General features: G+C 48.7%; 1 protein-coding gene across 1 annotated transcript in view; it reads left to right on the forward strand.

Moving 5' to 3' along the window:
• KATNBL1 (katanin regulatory subunit B1 like 1) overlaps positions 1 to 16088 on the forward strand; it is a 32714-nt gene extending 16626 nt beyond the window's left edge. The window contains exons 4-10 of the mRNA XM_066608705.1: positions 191 to 470; positions 1088 to 1206; positions 2006 to 2056; positions 9805 to 9894; positions 12074 to 12163; positions 12883 to 12976; positions 15535 to 16088. Coding sequence (XP_066464802.1) covers positions 191 to 470; positions 1088 to 1206; positions 2006 to 2056; positions 9805 to 9894; positions 12074 to 12163; positions 12883 to 12976; positions 15535 to 15567 — 757 coding nt within the window. The 3' untranslated portion in view covers positions 15568 to 16088. The remainder of the gene's footprint in view (positions 1 to 190; positions 471 to 1087; positions 1207 to 2005; positions 2057 to 9804; positions 9895 to 12073; positions 12164 to 12882; positions 12977 to 15534) is intronic.

Consider the following 16088-nt stretch of genomic DNA (forward strand, 5'->3'; position numbering starts at 1 on the left):
CCCAGAATAGCCCCTTAAGGATGTGTCTGACAGTATTGTTGACTGTTTCCAATAGCAACCCAATAAATTGTAAATGCAATTGTGATAGATTTCCATTAATTATAGAATGACTATTTTCTTGCACTGGCCATAGTCTGTTACTGCTGGTAATTGATTTGTACATCTATAAAAATACACTTTTGACCTGCAGAACTTCGAATCGGCAACGTTCAGTCAGTGACCAGCACCTTTATAAAGTGGTGGTGTGTAAGAGGAAGGCCCTGAACCAGGCACTGAGCCCCGCTTACAGAAGAAAGCAGCATCAGAAAGGCTGGGGCTGTGACATGGCAAATAAGGAAAATGAGCTAGCGGCAGGGAACCTGCATGAGAAGCTCCACAATGACCGGCACAGCTTTGTGCTGAACTCCAGTGACTCGGCCTCCTCACAAACTGAAGGGGCGTCCTCAAAGTACAGCAGCTTCTTTGCGGAGGTAAGACTGCTTATTCATTGCTGCTGATAATGATCCCTGGTGCTTCACTTGGCTCCATCCGTTCTCACTGATGTGCTAATAGGGTATTGGACAGTTTTATTATCTGCATTGTATTGGGCACCATAGCGGATTTTAAGTGCAGAATTTCACAGGGACAATCTGCACCATACTTGGAGATGACATGATGTGGAATTTTGCAAGACTAGATGCAGAAGGCTAAACACAGAGAACAACTAATAGGGGTTCTCAGGACACCCTTCTCAATCCTGAGAATGAGGGGGGTGCAGTGCTAACGTTTCCCCACACAGTGACGCTCCTCACCACACTACTGTGCAGGGAAATTGTAGCCAGGTGGCCAGAAAGTGAGGGGTCCTTTTCATTCTCAAGAATGGTGGGGGTCCTAGAGGTCTGACTACCACTGATCATAAGAAGCAGAAGCACTGATCAACTAGTCCTCTCATTCCGTGCCTGCACCAAGTAGTCCACTGGCTGCATTTAGCTGGAAAAGCACAGAGTTGGGGAGATGTCAGGAAAGGGAAGTATAAAGCTCAGTTCTTTCAAGAGTTTTAGCTATCTGGAAATTTCCTTTTGAAGTCCCCTTCCTTATTTGTTTCTAGGTATCGAAGGATCATGATACGATGGCACAGGTCCTCTTCAGCCGAAACCTCAGGCTAAATGTCGCTCTTACTTTCTGGAGGAAGCGCAGCGTGAATGAACTTGTAGCCTATCTAGTCAGGTATTTCCATGTGGTGCATCTGTTTACCTGTAATTAAAGGATTTGTCTCACCAAGACTGCCCTCTGGAGAAGGCAGCTCCAATGTACGGGGGCTGACCCCTGAAACCTCACATGTCACATTCTTCCTGGAGAGGCAGCTATCCTTTTTCCATTAAACTGAAGTTGCACCAGTGTCCTAATCTGTGTGATACATTTTTTTAGTAGCTCTCTGTTCTTGCTAATGAATGTGGGTCTCAAGTGGGCGCTCGCTTCCTAATAGGGCACATGGACAGAAAATGCTGTCGTTATACATTTTTTTAATTTATTTTTAGTGACTCATTACAAAAAAAACCAAACTAATTTGGTGTTTGCTGAAATATGGAGCACCTTCTAGTATGCTGTGTACATATAGGGACATTGCGAAGGTATCCTCTCGTCAGATGCTCTTTTGGGTGCAGCATGCAGCGGTATGCTTAGTGTCTGAATGACAGACACAGACAGAAACCACCACCGGACCACATTGGGGTCCCTTGGACACAGTTTGGATCTGTTGTACGAGAGATCCAACACTGTATCGTGGCTTCTCTTATAAATGGGCACCACAGCAGAGATGTGAGCAGAGCCTTGCCAGTTTTCATGCACTGTCTGGCTACATACAGGAATACACCCTACAATATGGGAAATGAAAGTGTTGTCGGTATAAGATCTTTCTGACAGCAGGGAGATGCCTCATAGAATGTAGGAGTTTGTGATGCATTCTGCTATATAGTACCAGATTAAGGTAAGACATGACACTGACTTTATTTTTTTTTCTCGCTAGGATGCAAGATTTAGGACTAATAGCAGATTGTCTTCCAGTTCTTACAAATAGGTAATGTCTACTTTTTTTTTTAATTGCATGTATCATTTTCTAGTACCATATTTCTAATGTAGATTGTAAGCTAAAGTGGTGACTTAAGGCCCTTTTACACGGGCCGACGATTGTTTGGACGACTGCACGAGCGCTGACGTCACCGCTAAGATTGTTAGCGCTCGTGCCCCTAGCTGCATTATATAAAAAAGGAAATATACATTCCTAGCAGGCTTGGTCTAGGTCCCTCCCGCTGCTCTCCATAGCTCCGACGCGCTTTTTGCAGTCCTTGGCAGTCCACAAATGATCACTTCCTTGTTACAGGATTCATAAATCCCACATCCAGGAAGTGATGGCACTGATTGGCTGAGCAGCACTTGATGAACCAATGTGATGGCTGTAATTGGCTGAGCAGAGATCGACGAACCAATCACAGCCATCACATTGTGGAGGGAGTATTTATAATTTCTCGTCCGTATCATTGGGGGCCACAGCCTAGACCATGGGATATAGCCACTGCCCTAGGAGGCGACACTAAGCAAAAAAAGTGTTAGCTCCTCCCCATCTGGCTATATCCCCCCTGCAGGCACTCAGCTAATTAGTCTTTAGCTTAGTGTCTGCTAGGAGGCAGACGTGGAAAGAGCTATTCGCGGGAATCCGGGGAGTCGGGGCTTTTCCCTGGCTCTACTGGCCTCCCGGGGGAGACGCAGGCAGGGGGTGTCTCCACCACTACTGCGGCGTCTCACCCAGAGAAGAAAAAGGGGCCCGACCATGCAATGCGCATCTGAGTCGGTTACCCGCCAGCCATAGGGCTCCACCTCCCTGGAGTAGCGCACTGTCTAACGGTGACGCGTAGGGGGCAGCACTGCTGGAGTGGTCGACGCAAGGCAGGCTGTGGCTCCCAGGAAGACACCCCCCTTGGGACTATGGACGGCGCGGCAAGTATTCCGGCGCAGACAGCGCATACCTTAAGGAGCATCAGGACGCCGGCGGTGGCAACGGCGGGGGCAGCGGCGATGGCAGCGACGATGGCAAAGGCGGCGGCAGCGGCAGCTCTCCCGCCCAGGGATAGAAGCTTGCGTGTTGCAGGACGCCAGGGCGCCGGCCGGCAGACCACTTCCGGGCACGGCGCTCCGGGGGGGCGGAGCGCCGTCGTCACGGCCGGAAAGCGTCACTTCCGGGTCGCGGGGACGCTTCCGGGCCAGGCCACGCCCCCTCCGACCGGGGTGAGTTAAAAAGTCCGCCGGACAGAGAAATGGCCGCGCTCCTGGGACACTTCAGTTGCTACACCTCTGGGCCCAGCACCTGCAGCTCTCTGAAGCACACAGCAGCCTTTCCAGCCGTGCAGCCCTGCAGTTTTCCTCTGCAGTTTCCTTCTGCAACGGAGAAAGCACCCGGACAGCAGCAGCACCTCCTGTCTCGGGCACCAGCAGCAGTAACAACTCCGCAGCAGTCCCTGCCACAGCACCTGCCGGGTCACCAACGCCGCGAGATCGTATGGTACACCAGCGTCGACTTCCGACAGCATCCAAGCGTCAGGACCAGAGGCTCCAGCTGGACCGGGGGAACCGCAGAAACAGCTGCTAGACCGGGTAAGCCCTGCCCAAGGCAGCACTTTGCGGTGTTCTCCCCTTGCCCTCCCCGTCCCCCCTGCAGGCATTCCTGTAACGGTACTTAGCTTACCCGCTACCTGGGAATTTTTTTCTGTTGCCATGTCTGACCCTAGATCAGAGGGTTCCAGCCCGGCCGAGGGGAGGGTGAAGCGTTACGCTTGCACTACCTGCAGCGTTAAGTTCGCTTGCGGTCAAGTCGACCCCCGCTGCGCTAGATGTGCCGCGGTGCGTGCAGCTCCAGGGACCCCGGTGCCCCCCGCCGCCCCTGTGGAGCCAGGGCCCGAACCCCAACGGGCGAGGTCCCTGGCCGCTGCCGTTTCTGGCTGGGCCACATTCTCTGCGGCGATTTTACGCTGGTCAGAATCCAGCTCAGACGCGTCCTCCTCGGAATATCCACGAGGGAGGGCACACAAGAGGAGGAGGTCCCGTAGCAGCGAGGACACTCCCCATAGATCGCGCCACACCGGGAGGTCGTCTGGACACTCAAAGTCCAGACAATCCAGGGACTATCATGGCTCTCATGGGTCCAGGGAGTCCGTGCATACTAATCATAGATTAAGGCATTCTTCACGGTCCCGGTATTCTGCGAGACCAGCCCGGGCTCGCAATGAGGCCCCTTGAGCATCTTGCTCATGGGCGCCCCGGGATACGGCGCAAGCGGCGGGCAAGGGCAGTGGGTCTGAAGACTACGACCACTCTGCAGGCTCGTCAGTTTCGGAACTAGACGAGGAACAGGTGTCGCGCCTAGCCAGCCTAATGTACGGTCTGGTAATATCCATAAGAGAAATCCTCCAAGTAATGGAGGAAACAGTGGAGACGCCTCCTTCCGCGGTGTCATTTAGACAGCGACAGGTCTTCCCAGACCATCCGGATTTTTTGGAGGTCCTTAAACAAGGAATGGCAGAACCCGGATAAGAAATTTAGGCAACCCGGGAAGACTCAGGGAAGTACATATCCATTCCCAGGGGGCCTGAAAAAGGGTTGGGCGGTACCTCCGGTAGTTGACCCGCCAGTGTCGCGACTGTCTAGAAGTTCAGCGCTGCCAACAGCCGAGGTAGCAATGCTGGCTAATCCTCAAGACAGGAAGCTGGATGAGTGGGCAAAAACCGTGTTTTAAGCCACAGGCACCGCCTTACAGACGATGTTTGCGGCCGCATGGTCAGCAAGGCATCCATAGCCTGGGCCAAGCAGCTACGGAGAGACACTGTAGCAGGCGCTCCACCAAATGAGTTGCTCAAACTGACAGACAACGTCATACAGGCAAACATCTGTATGCGCAGCAGAACTAGATGCAGCCAAGTTCGGTGCCCGGCCATCCGCTGCATCGGTTGCGGCAAGGAGAACTCTCTGGCTGAAAAAGCTGGTCAGCAGATACAGCATCCAAGATGGCCCTAACCAAATTGCCATTCGAAGGAAACAGGCTGTTTGGACCTAAACTGGATGACATGATAAAGGACGCTACAGGCGGCAAGAGCACGTCGTTACCACAAATGCCGGCAAGAAAGGAGAAGGTTCCACTAAAAAGGAAACCGTTTGTTGTAGATCCTTTCGGCGTTTTTTCATCCCGCCCAGGGTCGGGGCAGTGGTCCCAGTCTACAAGAGCCCCGACGGACGCAAAGAGGGACCCCTCTTTCAAAAACAAGGCAAACTTGGCGATCCCGACCCGGAACATCTAAAACAGCGGGATCAGAGAGCGCGGCATGAGATGCTGCCCCCACCCAGTGTCACCACGGGGGAGGGGCAGGCTCTCCCAATTTCGGGAGACATAGGGGAGGCGCGTGAGCAACAAGTGGGTGCAGGAAATTGTGACATCCGGTTACGCAATCGAGTTCACGACTCTCCCACGGAATTCATTCTGCAGGTCCGGAGTGCCTACCACCCCGGAAGGAGTAGCCAACCGACAGCAGGCAGTTCGGAACCTTCTGGCACAGGGGGTTGTGAAACCAGTACCGGGGGCACAAGAGAGGCAAGGGTTCTATTTGAATCTTTTTTTCTTGTACCCAAAAAGGACGGCAGAGTGAGGCCGGTGCTGGATGTTAGGAGGTTGAACCAATTCATCAGAACAAAACATTTCCGGATGGAGCCAATCAAGTCCGTGATAACCTCCATGCAACCGGGCGAATTGCTGTCCTCAATAGATATCAAGGACGCTTATCTCCATATCCCGATTCGGGAAACACATCAAAAATTCCTTCGTTTTGAAACACAGGGAAGGCATTTTCAGTTTACGGCGCTGCCATTCGGCCTGTCTACCTCTCAAAGGGTCTTTACGAAGGTACTAGCAGCAGTGATGGCGCCGCTCCAGGCGGAAGGTATATCAGCCATTCCATACCTGGACGATATACTAATAAAGGCACCGTCGGGGACGGCAACATCAAAAGCTTACACGTCACGATGAAGATTCTAGAAGAATTCGGCTGGATAGTGAACCGCGAAAAATCATGCCGAATACCGACGCAACACTTGGAGTATTGGGCATGATATTCGATACCAGCCAGCACCGGGTCCGACTACCTCAAGCAAAGGTAGACAAGCTCCGGCAGGGGGTCCGGTCCCTAATACAGGGGAAACCGTTAACCCTCAGAAGGGCTACCCTGGGCCAGATGGGGCAGCATTCGAGGCGGTTCCGTTCGCCCAGTTCCAGTCAAGGAAACTACAACACTTGATATCGGCACGCTGGAAGGGGTTCCGGATGACCCTGGAACAGCGAATCCAGATAACCCCTCAAGTCCAAAAGTCACTGAAGTGGTGCCGGGAGCCTGGGAGGCTTCAGGCGGGATGGCCTTTGAGCCCAAGTCGCTGGACAGTAGTGACAACGGACGCCAGCCTTTCAGGTTGGGGCGGAACATTAGGGGACCAGTCTGTTCAAGGAGTGTGGTCTCAAAAAGAGACAAGGCTACATATGAACATCCTAGAGTTGCGGGCCATCTACCTGACTCTCCGACACTTCGGGCCCAATCTCAAGAGAAAAAAGGTACGCGTTCAAACGGACAACACTACAGCGGTGGCCTATGTCAACCGACAAGGAGGAACACGGAGCGTGTCGGTAATGAGCGAGGTAACAGGCATACTAACATGGGCGGAGAAGCATCTGAGCTCGATGTCCGCAGTCTACATTGCCCGGAATAGAGATAACTGGGTGGCGGATTACCTAAGACGAGAAACAGTGGATCCCGGCGAATGGGGGCTGCACCCAGAAGTATTCGGACGATATGCCGGAAGTGGGGCTCGCCAGACGTGGACCTCAGGGCGTCCCGACTAAATTACTAGCGACACTCGTTTATGTCCCGAGCGCGGGATCCACAAGCAGTGGCAGCAGAGGCGCTGACCATTTCGTGGGAGGAGTACAAGCTCATACTTATTTCCACCCATTCCTCTCATACCGAGGATCCTAGGGAAAATCAAGCAGGAAGGATGATCAGCAATATTAACAGCACCAGACTGGCCAAGAAGAAGCTGGTACGCGACCATCATAGAAATGCGGTTCGACACACCGTGGCATCCTCCAGAGCAAAGAGACCTGCTATCTCAGGGGCCTTTTTTTCTACACCCAAATTCCAAGTCTCTACATTTGACGGCTTGGCCGTTGAGACCGAGGTGTGGAGGAGGAAGGACTATTCGGAGAAGGTTAGCCAGACTATGATACGGGCCGGAAAACCAGCCTCATCTGCAATTTATTGTAGAGTCTGAGAAGCGCTTCTTCACCTGTGTGAGGAGGGGCGGGTACAACCGATACAATTGTCGGTGGCCAGAATTCGTGCATTCCTACAATCAGGCCTCAAGGTAGGACTGAGGGTAGGCTCGTTAAGGGGACAGGTGTCGGCATTAACGGTACTGTTCCAAAAGCCAATCGCAAAGAGGATGGCAGTACGTACATTCCTGCAAGGAATCGCCCATACGACACCCCCGTTTAAACCCCCGGTCCAAACTTGGGACCTTAATCTCGTGTTGGACACTATGACGGGCCAGCCGTTTGAGCCGCTGAAGGAGATTTCTATGCGACTACTGACCTGGAAGGTGGTATTCCTCGTCGCCATTACGTCAATCCGTAGGGTCTCGGAGCTGGCGGCTTTGTCTATACAGGCGCCATATAGGACCGTCCACCAGGATAAAGTGGTGCTGAGGCCATCACCCGAGTTACTACCAAAGGTGGTATCTCAGTTTTCAGACTAATGAAGAAAATTGTCTTGCCTTCTTTTTGTCCAGATCCAGTACGCAAAAAGGAAAAAAAAAAAAAAAAATTTAAAAAATGCTGCACCACCTTGGTCGTGGTAAGGGCGCTGAGGATCTATGTGAAAAGAACAAAGACGTTTCGTAAGGACCGACACCCTCTTCGTTATTCCGAAGGGGACCCGAAGGGGCTTGGCAGCCTCAAAAGTCACCCTATCCAAATGGATAAGGTCCTTGATAACAGAGACGTATCGCACCTCAGGGCGCTTGCCGCCATGTCGGGTTACGGCCCGCTCCACACGGGCGGTAGGGGCCTACCGGGCAGTCCGTCACGGAGCCTCAGCCCTTCAGGAGGGTAAGGCAGCCACCTGGACTTCCTTACATATGTTCTCAAAATTTTATAAGGTCCACACAGCTGCATCATCTGACACCGCTCTTGGCCTGAAGATCTTGCAGGCGGCGGTCGTTGACCGCACAGCCGAACTTTGAATGCCCACCCAATATATTGTTTTCGGGACTGCTTGTGGACGTCCCATGGTCTAGGCTGTGGCCCCCAATGATACGGACGAGAAACAGATATTTTTGGTATAACTTACCGTAAAATCTCTTTCTCGTCGCGTTCATTGGGGGCCACAGCACCCACCCCTTATTTATTTAGGCGGTTGCTGGAACTTTCTGTTCTTCGGTCATGGTTCGGCAGAAAATTGTGCCAAAGAGTTCGTTTTGGTATGTATAAAACATAATATGTATAATTTTACTCCCACTGGCTTCCTACTGCTTGCAGACAGACTAATTAGCTGAGTGCCTGCAGGGGGGATATAGCCAGATGGGGAGGAGCTAACACTTTTTTGCTTAGTGTCGCCTCCTAGGGCAGTGGCTATATCCCATGGTCTAGGCTGTGGCCCCCAATGAACGCGACGAGAAAGAGATTTTACGGTAAGTTATACCAAAAATATCTGTTTGGCCAACCAATGCCGCGGCTCAACCAATTCATAAATCCTGCCTCCACAACGGTTAGGTAAATATTATAAGACATTCCCTGAAAACAAGACCTAACCCCTCTTTTGGGGCAAACATTTATACAAGGCAGTGTCTTATTTTGGGGGAAACACAATAGATGTGACCTGCAGTCCTATGTAACAGCACAGAGAACACAGTTATAACGCTGAGGACAGCTGATGTAGTAAATGTGACCTACATACAGCCCTATGTAACACCACAGATAACACACAGTAATATGTGAAATCTTCATTCTTTACAGTAGTCTTTTATATTCATTTATTGTTTTTGGTATTAAAGATCATATTTATTCTCCATTAAATGTGATTTGGTGTTTTTTGGAATGTCTAGAACAAATTAATTGAATTTACATTGATTCCTATGGAAATAATTACCTCGAGTAGCAATGGCTTCAGGTAAAGCTGATTACCAACATTGGAGGTTTTAGTGTGTGTGTGTGTGTGTGTGTGTGTGTGTGTGTGTGTGTATTATACACCAGTTTCAGGCTTACCGGTTTTCACAGTATAAGTTATACAGTTACTGCAAATACCACGAATGCTGTTCCAGTCTGCTTTTAAAGGGGTATTCCGGAGAGTACGTTTTTGTACGTTTTTTTTGTTTTGTTAAACTGTTTACCTTTCTGGATGGGTGAAAACTGATGATTGGTAGGGGTCCGACCCCCTGGGACCTCCACCAATCCCAAGATCGGAGGGGGACTGGTTGCTTTTCCCTCTAGCTGAATGGACCTCGGCTCTGTTCATTTCAGTGGGACTGACGGAAGTAACAAAGTGCGTTGTACTGGGCTATCACACTTGCACTGCTGGATGTGCGTGGCCTTACTTTACAAGGCCCTATCTGACATGCCAGGCATTACTTATCTGTGGGGGCGCACGCTCTGCATGTATCTATGCCGTATAGTCCACAATTACATTGTCATGCTGTCAGAGATGTACTGTAAGAATTGGTAACTTTTTATGTTTCTTTCAGCCTTCAAGAAGACAAGGCCTCCGTCTCCATTGGCTGCTGTGTAGATCTGTTGCCACTGGTTAAATCCCTGCTGAAAAGTAAATTTGAAGAGTGAGTTTCCTTTGTTGCGTCTCCTACTGTTTACAAGGTTTCATTGTCCCCGGTCCCTACTTTGCAAGTGCGCTTGGTGTCGTGTGTCACATGTCATCGGCTCGCCTCATAAGGCAGATGCAAAATGAAGCTCCAGCTATTCATAGTACAATACAATCCACCCAGCTGCTGCATGCTCTACACTGATCGCAGGGCAGGTAATATACATCTGCCTCCTCCGGGCCACGGACAGAATTTGTCCTGTAACCGTTACGGCTTGGCGAATCCTAAAGTGACCTAACAAGCTATATTCCTATCTGCAGACATCCGCTACTGCGCTGACACCTGCTGCTTGTGTAAAAGGGCTAGTATGCCATTTCCAAAAAGTCGGAGTTTTAAGGGGAACGAGTTTGATAACGGATATATTGGGGATATTGCTTGTTACTTCATTTATTTCAGTAAGGTTGTAGGTTTATTGCAAGTATTGGGGTTGTTCGTGCTTTGTGGACAGTGCGTTGGAATATGGCAGTGCTGTGAGTACACCATTTATAACGGAGCAGTTGCCTCAGGCGTACCCATCATTCTTCTCTCTTACGTTCTTTTTGAAAATGCAGCTTTTGCAAGTGTTATGATCTCTGAGCCAGTCTGATGCCCGTCTGTCTCCCCCACTTCCTATCCTCACAGCATGCATTCAAGCACACAGAGGGAAACTGCAATCGCTTCCTGTTTATTTTATTACACTAAATGAATCTGTTGGGAAAAGAGGAACATGTACGGTATCTGCAGGCAGGGAAAGCGGCTTTAAAGGGGTTGTCCCGCGCCAAAACGTTTTTTTGTTTTTTTTTTCAACCCCCCCCCCTCCCCTCCCCGTTCGGCGCGAGACAACCCCGATGCAGGGACCTAAAGAAAGCTTACCGGAGCGCTTACCTTAATCCCCGCGCTCCGATGACTCCTATACTTACCGGTGAAGATGGCCGCCGGGATCCTTTTCCTCCGTGGACCGCAGCTCTTCTGTGCGGTCCATTGCCGATTCCAGCCTCCTGATTGGCTGGAATCGGCACGTGACGGGGCGGAGCTGCACGGAGCCCCATAGAGAACAGGAGAAGACCCGGACTGCGCAAGCGCGGCTAATTTGGCCATCGGAGGGCGAAAATTAGTCGGCACCATGGAGACGAGGACGCCAGCAACGGAGCAGGTAAGTATAAAACTTTTTATAACTTCTGTATGGCTCATAATTAATGCACAATGTATATTACAAAGTGCATTATTATGGCCATACAGAAGTGTATAGACCCACTTGCTGCCGCGGGACAGCCCCTTTAAGGTCTTCTCGCCCATAGATTTACAGTGCTGGTGTCTGCTGCTTGGCATGATGTACTGTAAATGTATGATGTGGGGATACCATGGGCTCAGGAGTTGAGCCCACATTATCTGCTTTGGGTGTTGGCCGTAATGGAGGGCATAGGAGATAACTTTGATCACTTAGGTTTCACCCTTAGATGCCACAGTCAGTAGCCACTACAGACTCTAAGCAGTTTGAGGGAAGTTCTCACCTCTATCCATCACCCCCATCTGTTCCTCTGCAACACAATCATTTAGTGTTGACGCGTTTACATGCAGCAGGGGGCCCAATGAAGACCCTTGGTCTGCTATCTCGGCATGCCGATTATAGCCTACGTCTAGTAGGGTGCCTGTTGGGGTATGTATAGAGACGTATTTCAATGTTTTTCAGAACCATCATATAGTCAAGTCCCAGAGTGTAACTAAGAATGGGTAAAAAAATATCAATTTGTTTTTTAGGAAATGAAGAAAATTCAAGTTTAAAAAAAAAAAAAAAGTCATTTCCTTGTATAAAATGACTCAAAAGTAAAAACAAACTATGCATTTGGTAGCACTATGTTCATAAAGAGCGAGGTTATAAATTGATCATGTTAGCTCCACCTGGCTAATGCTGTAAAAACAAAAAAAATCCAGATTTTGTCTGGTTTTGTTTTGTTTTTTCTTTTTTCTTTATTCCACCTCCCAAAAACTGAAATAAGTGAGGTGTTAATGCCAAGATTTCAGTGTCCGGAGTGCACATGGTGGGAGTAAACCGGCTTCATACAGATCCCTTCTAGAAGAGTAGGAATCTGTGTATTTATTTTTATGGGAAGTTGTCATCCGTGTCTACATAAATTTACTTGACTCCTTCTTTTGGCAGATATGTGATTGTTGGTCTCAACTGGCTGCAGGCGATTGTGAAGAAATGGTGGACACAGTTATCTGCAAGTTCAGAAAAGCCATCAGATGAGTAAGTGCCCAGACTGCCCTATGTGATGGTGTGTGGTCGTTGGTGATAAGGAAGCAGTCCTCTTGTATTACACTTAGGCTGGGTTCACACAGGGCGGGTTTGCGGCGGAAATTCCGTGCAGAATTTAGCCGCGGCAAATCCGCCCGCGGCCGCTAATTTCGGGATTAGCCAGCCATGTGGACGAGATTTCTCAGAAATCTCGTCCACACGGGACGGCCAATCCGCCGCGGTAAGTCAGGCTGGAACCGCGGCTGCAGCCGTGGTTTCAGAATATGCGACATGTCTATTTATCTTTTCTTTCCGCCGCGGCCGCGCTCTCCTCTATGGGAGCGCCGGCCGCAGCGGAAAAGCGAGCGGCCGGGCTGCTTCAAAGCCGCCGCGGGTTTTTCCGCGGCGGTTTTTGCTGCGGCCAAACCCGCGGTATTTCCGCTGGGAATACGCCCAGTGTGAACCCAGCCTAATGAGGAATTTTTTTATTGCATTTCACCACAAGTACATGAGTAGAATGCCGATTTATGGTCTACAGTGTAATTTGTAAACTTAGAGTGGTGCTGGTGCCGAGCCGGAGGCCCTCTGCTGCCTACTGTTACCTAGTAGAACAGATCGAATGTTACAATGTAGATATATAACTATGTATACGCCTACGGTTGTCTTAGCCTGGGATGATGTGCAGCTCTTGATGATGTTTCACCACTGACTTGCTGCTGCTTCTTTTTCAGAAATATCCTGATATTAAAACAACAACTAAGTGGAATGTGGCAACAAGAAAGTCACCTTACATCAGTACCAGGTTATACTGGCAACATAGCCAAGGTAACTATTTACTGCTGCAGTCACGTATAAACATGGACAGTTAGTGTCTCCATTTTTCTATGTCACTGGAACATGTCAGAAGATGTGGAGCAATGACCTGAAGTAGGCCACAAAATGCACAGGTAGCTTGGAGAGCTTAGTATGACTGAGCTGTGTTGGTGGGAGTTGCAGGTTCCATCATTCAAGTGATAGAGGGTCTCCATGAAGAGTCTCATAATGGAAATTGATCATCTGTCCACGGGATTGATTGTCTGACTCCTGGAGGCCATACTCTACTTTTTCTATTGGCCTCATAGACATTGAATAGAGTAGTAATGCACATGTGTGATCACCTGTCCATTCGAACTCTTTGGAAGAGAGGGCTAGGGTTCCCTGTTCTAGTGACTGGTGGAGGTACATGTAGTGGGGCTCTAGGCAATTAGCCCCCAACAAACATTTAAAGGTAGAAGATCATTTTGCCCAGATTCTGTGTCATACGCTGAATGGCCACTAGATTAGCCCTTTCACGATTGGAGCTTCCCTGCAAGGAACTTTATACCAGTAGCTCCACAGCATATGTGGATCAGTTTGTTTGAATCCGCATTAGACCGGTTGACATATTTGGTCTACTTTTTGTGTTTGTAATAAAGGTGTGTGTCCTGATCTGACCACATGTCACCTGACCCGAACTCCATACATCACAGATTCCTATGATGCTCTGAGTTCAGGTCAGGAGACCAGTGGTCAGGACACAGGTCCTTATTGCTGGTAATACCCATCCGAGAAACACCGACATTCACCGAAAATCAGGCAATGAGTAACTTCCAAGTAGGCCTCGTTATCAGTGTTCCAGTAGCTGGGGCCAGGATTTCATGCTCTGTCAGCCTTGTGGGGTTTTCTTATGTAATGGTGCTGAGCGTATACAGAGACTAGCGTGATTAAGGAAATGCATCCAGGAAAAGGGGATCCTGTGGACGTAAACAACTTGTTGACGAAAGGAGTCGGAGGATGTTAAGAATTGTTCTGATGAACGGGCAGTGTGCAGGCAAGTGAATTATAGCTGAATACACCAGTGGTGCTCCAACTAATGTATCCAAACGCACAGCTCTTTGTTTGTTAGCGTGGATGGGCTATAACAGCAAACGGATAGTTCCAGCACCACCTCTGTCTAAGAGGAGCAGAAAAGCGAGACTCCAGTGGGCAAAAGATTACAAAAATTGCATCCCTGAGCAGTGGGAAATTCTCATCTGGTCAAGTGAATCCCGATTTCTGTAGCACTGTGCTGATCGGAGGGTCAGAATTTGGTGCAAGCAGCATGAATCGATGAACCCTTCCTGTCAGGTGCCGGCTATTAAGGCTAGTGGGGGTGGAGTAATGGTGTGGGGAATTTTGTTTTTGTTTTGAGCACATTCTGGGTCTAGTATTCCTGCAGAATATTTTCAATACCTTATGGGATCAACACCACAATAAATTGCTTTGGGTCTGAAGGCCAAAGGAGGGCAACATGGTACTATATGTATACGGATACAAAGAACTGGTGCAGCGGCACAACTCTCCAGTGAAGTCATCAGGCACTTGGATAAAATTATAACCTAATCTCATTTTATTCTGTTTTTATGTTTAACCTGTATACGTATTTTTATTAGATTTTTTTTAAAAATAAATTCTCAGGTGCAGAAAACTATATATTCTGAAAGCCCTTCACAGAGTAGACGGTTGTTATATTTTTGTTTCCTTTTCTCCCTCTTGGGTTCCTTTCACTTTTTTCTGCATACTGTGTTATAACCACCTCACTTCTTTGTTAGTACCTCTCAGCATTACTGATAAACGGCTTCACCCCAAAGCGCGTATCTATTGCTGGTTTTAATTCCCTAAATAAAAGAGAAATCGGAAATGTTATCCAAGCGCCTGATGACTTTTCACTGGAGAGTTGCGCCGATATACCAGCTCTTTGTATTCGCATACTGTGCAGCACCTCCATCGCTGGCTTTCAGTAATTTTCCTTTTAAGATTTTGAGCCCTGGGACTTGGACTTTTGACCGCCCCCCCCCCCCCCCCCTCCATCATCTATCTGTACTAGATGTCTGATAAAGTGCAGATTCAGTGTAGATCCCTGTAAGGAGATCACATTGAAGTCTAATCTTCAACCCACTGATTTTCAGAATGAAAGGCTTGTTCTTGCTCAAACCTCCTTTCTAATTAATTTTCAGGGATTTGTAACTGGAAAGTTGGCACAACAGTCACAGCAAACCACACACTGATGTCAGTTTTTTGGTTATCGTAGAAGCAATCAATGGTGGTCTGTGTGTGGTCTTCTCACTTGTATCAGCAGATCGCGCTGACAGGCTTTGCTCTGGACCATCTTATAGTGGCCCTTTACACAGTGTGATCTTTCCACCTACTTCATGTGCAGTATGGACAGGTATTGTGAGTGCTCTTACTTGATGCGGAAAGGAGAGTTCTCTATGATCAGACCCAATATGTAACGAATGTGTGAGATATATAAATAATGTATGTGTGTAATTGATATATTACAGTCAGCAGCCTTGCTAATTCTGCTATGGCTTTTTTCCCTCTAGGACTTGGATGGCTACTTATCACAGCTCCGTTGATGAGACTATACCAAATATTCTGCCTGTTTTGGGACTTCATGGAACAGACTTTTGAGTGTCGCTCACAACCATGGAAAGCTGCTGCAAGAAGAAACTAGTCAAACCACTAACGCATTGCAGAGGGCTTTGTCTCAAAAACCGTGCATTCATTCATTGTGCCACTGCAGACAAGGTGGTGTCTGCCTGCTTCATATTGAAGTAGTCTTCTTTCCAGGTAGTGGTTTTTAACTGACTGAGGTAATGTTTACCTAGTATTCCTATATGATGAACTTTACAAGAGTCACTACTTCTCCTTGCCAGAGGAGCTAAAACCCGAACTGTTGCATGATCGCTGGGATCAAGAGTTATGAGAAACTGACATATTGGAGCAACGCACTGCGCCTCTACAAGTTTGTGCAAAACGCTGTGCCTAAAGCCGATTCATTTTAACAGAGGACACTGGATATTGCAGCCGTTTTTGTTTATTTTTGTTATATTATTTGAAACCCTAAAATTAAAGACATTTTTGCAATAGAATTAAA

This window comes from Eleutherodactylus coqui, chromosome 6 (assembly GCF_035609145.1).
Source record: "Eleutherodactylus coqui strain aEleCoq1 chromosome 6, aEleCoq1.hap1, whole genome shotgun sequence".
NCBI classification, from domain to species: domain Eukaryota; kingdom Metazoa; phylum Chordata; class Amphibia; order Anura; family Eleutherodactylidae; genus Eleutherodactylus; species Eleutherodactylus coqui.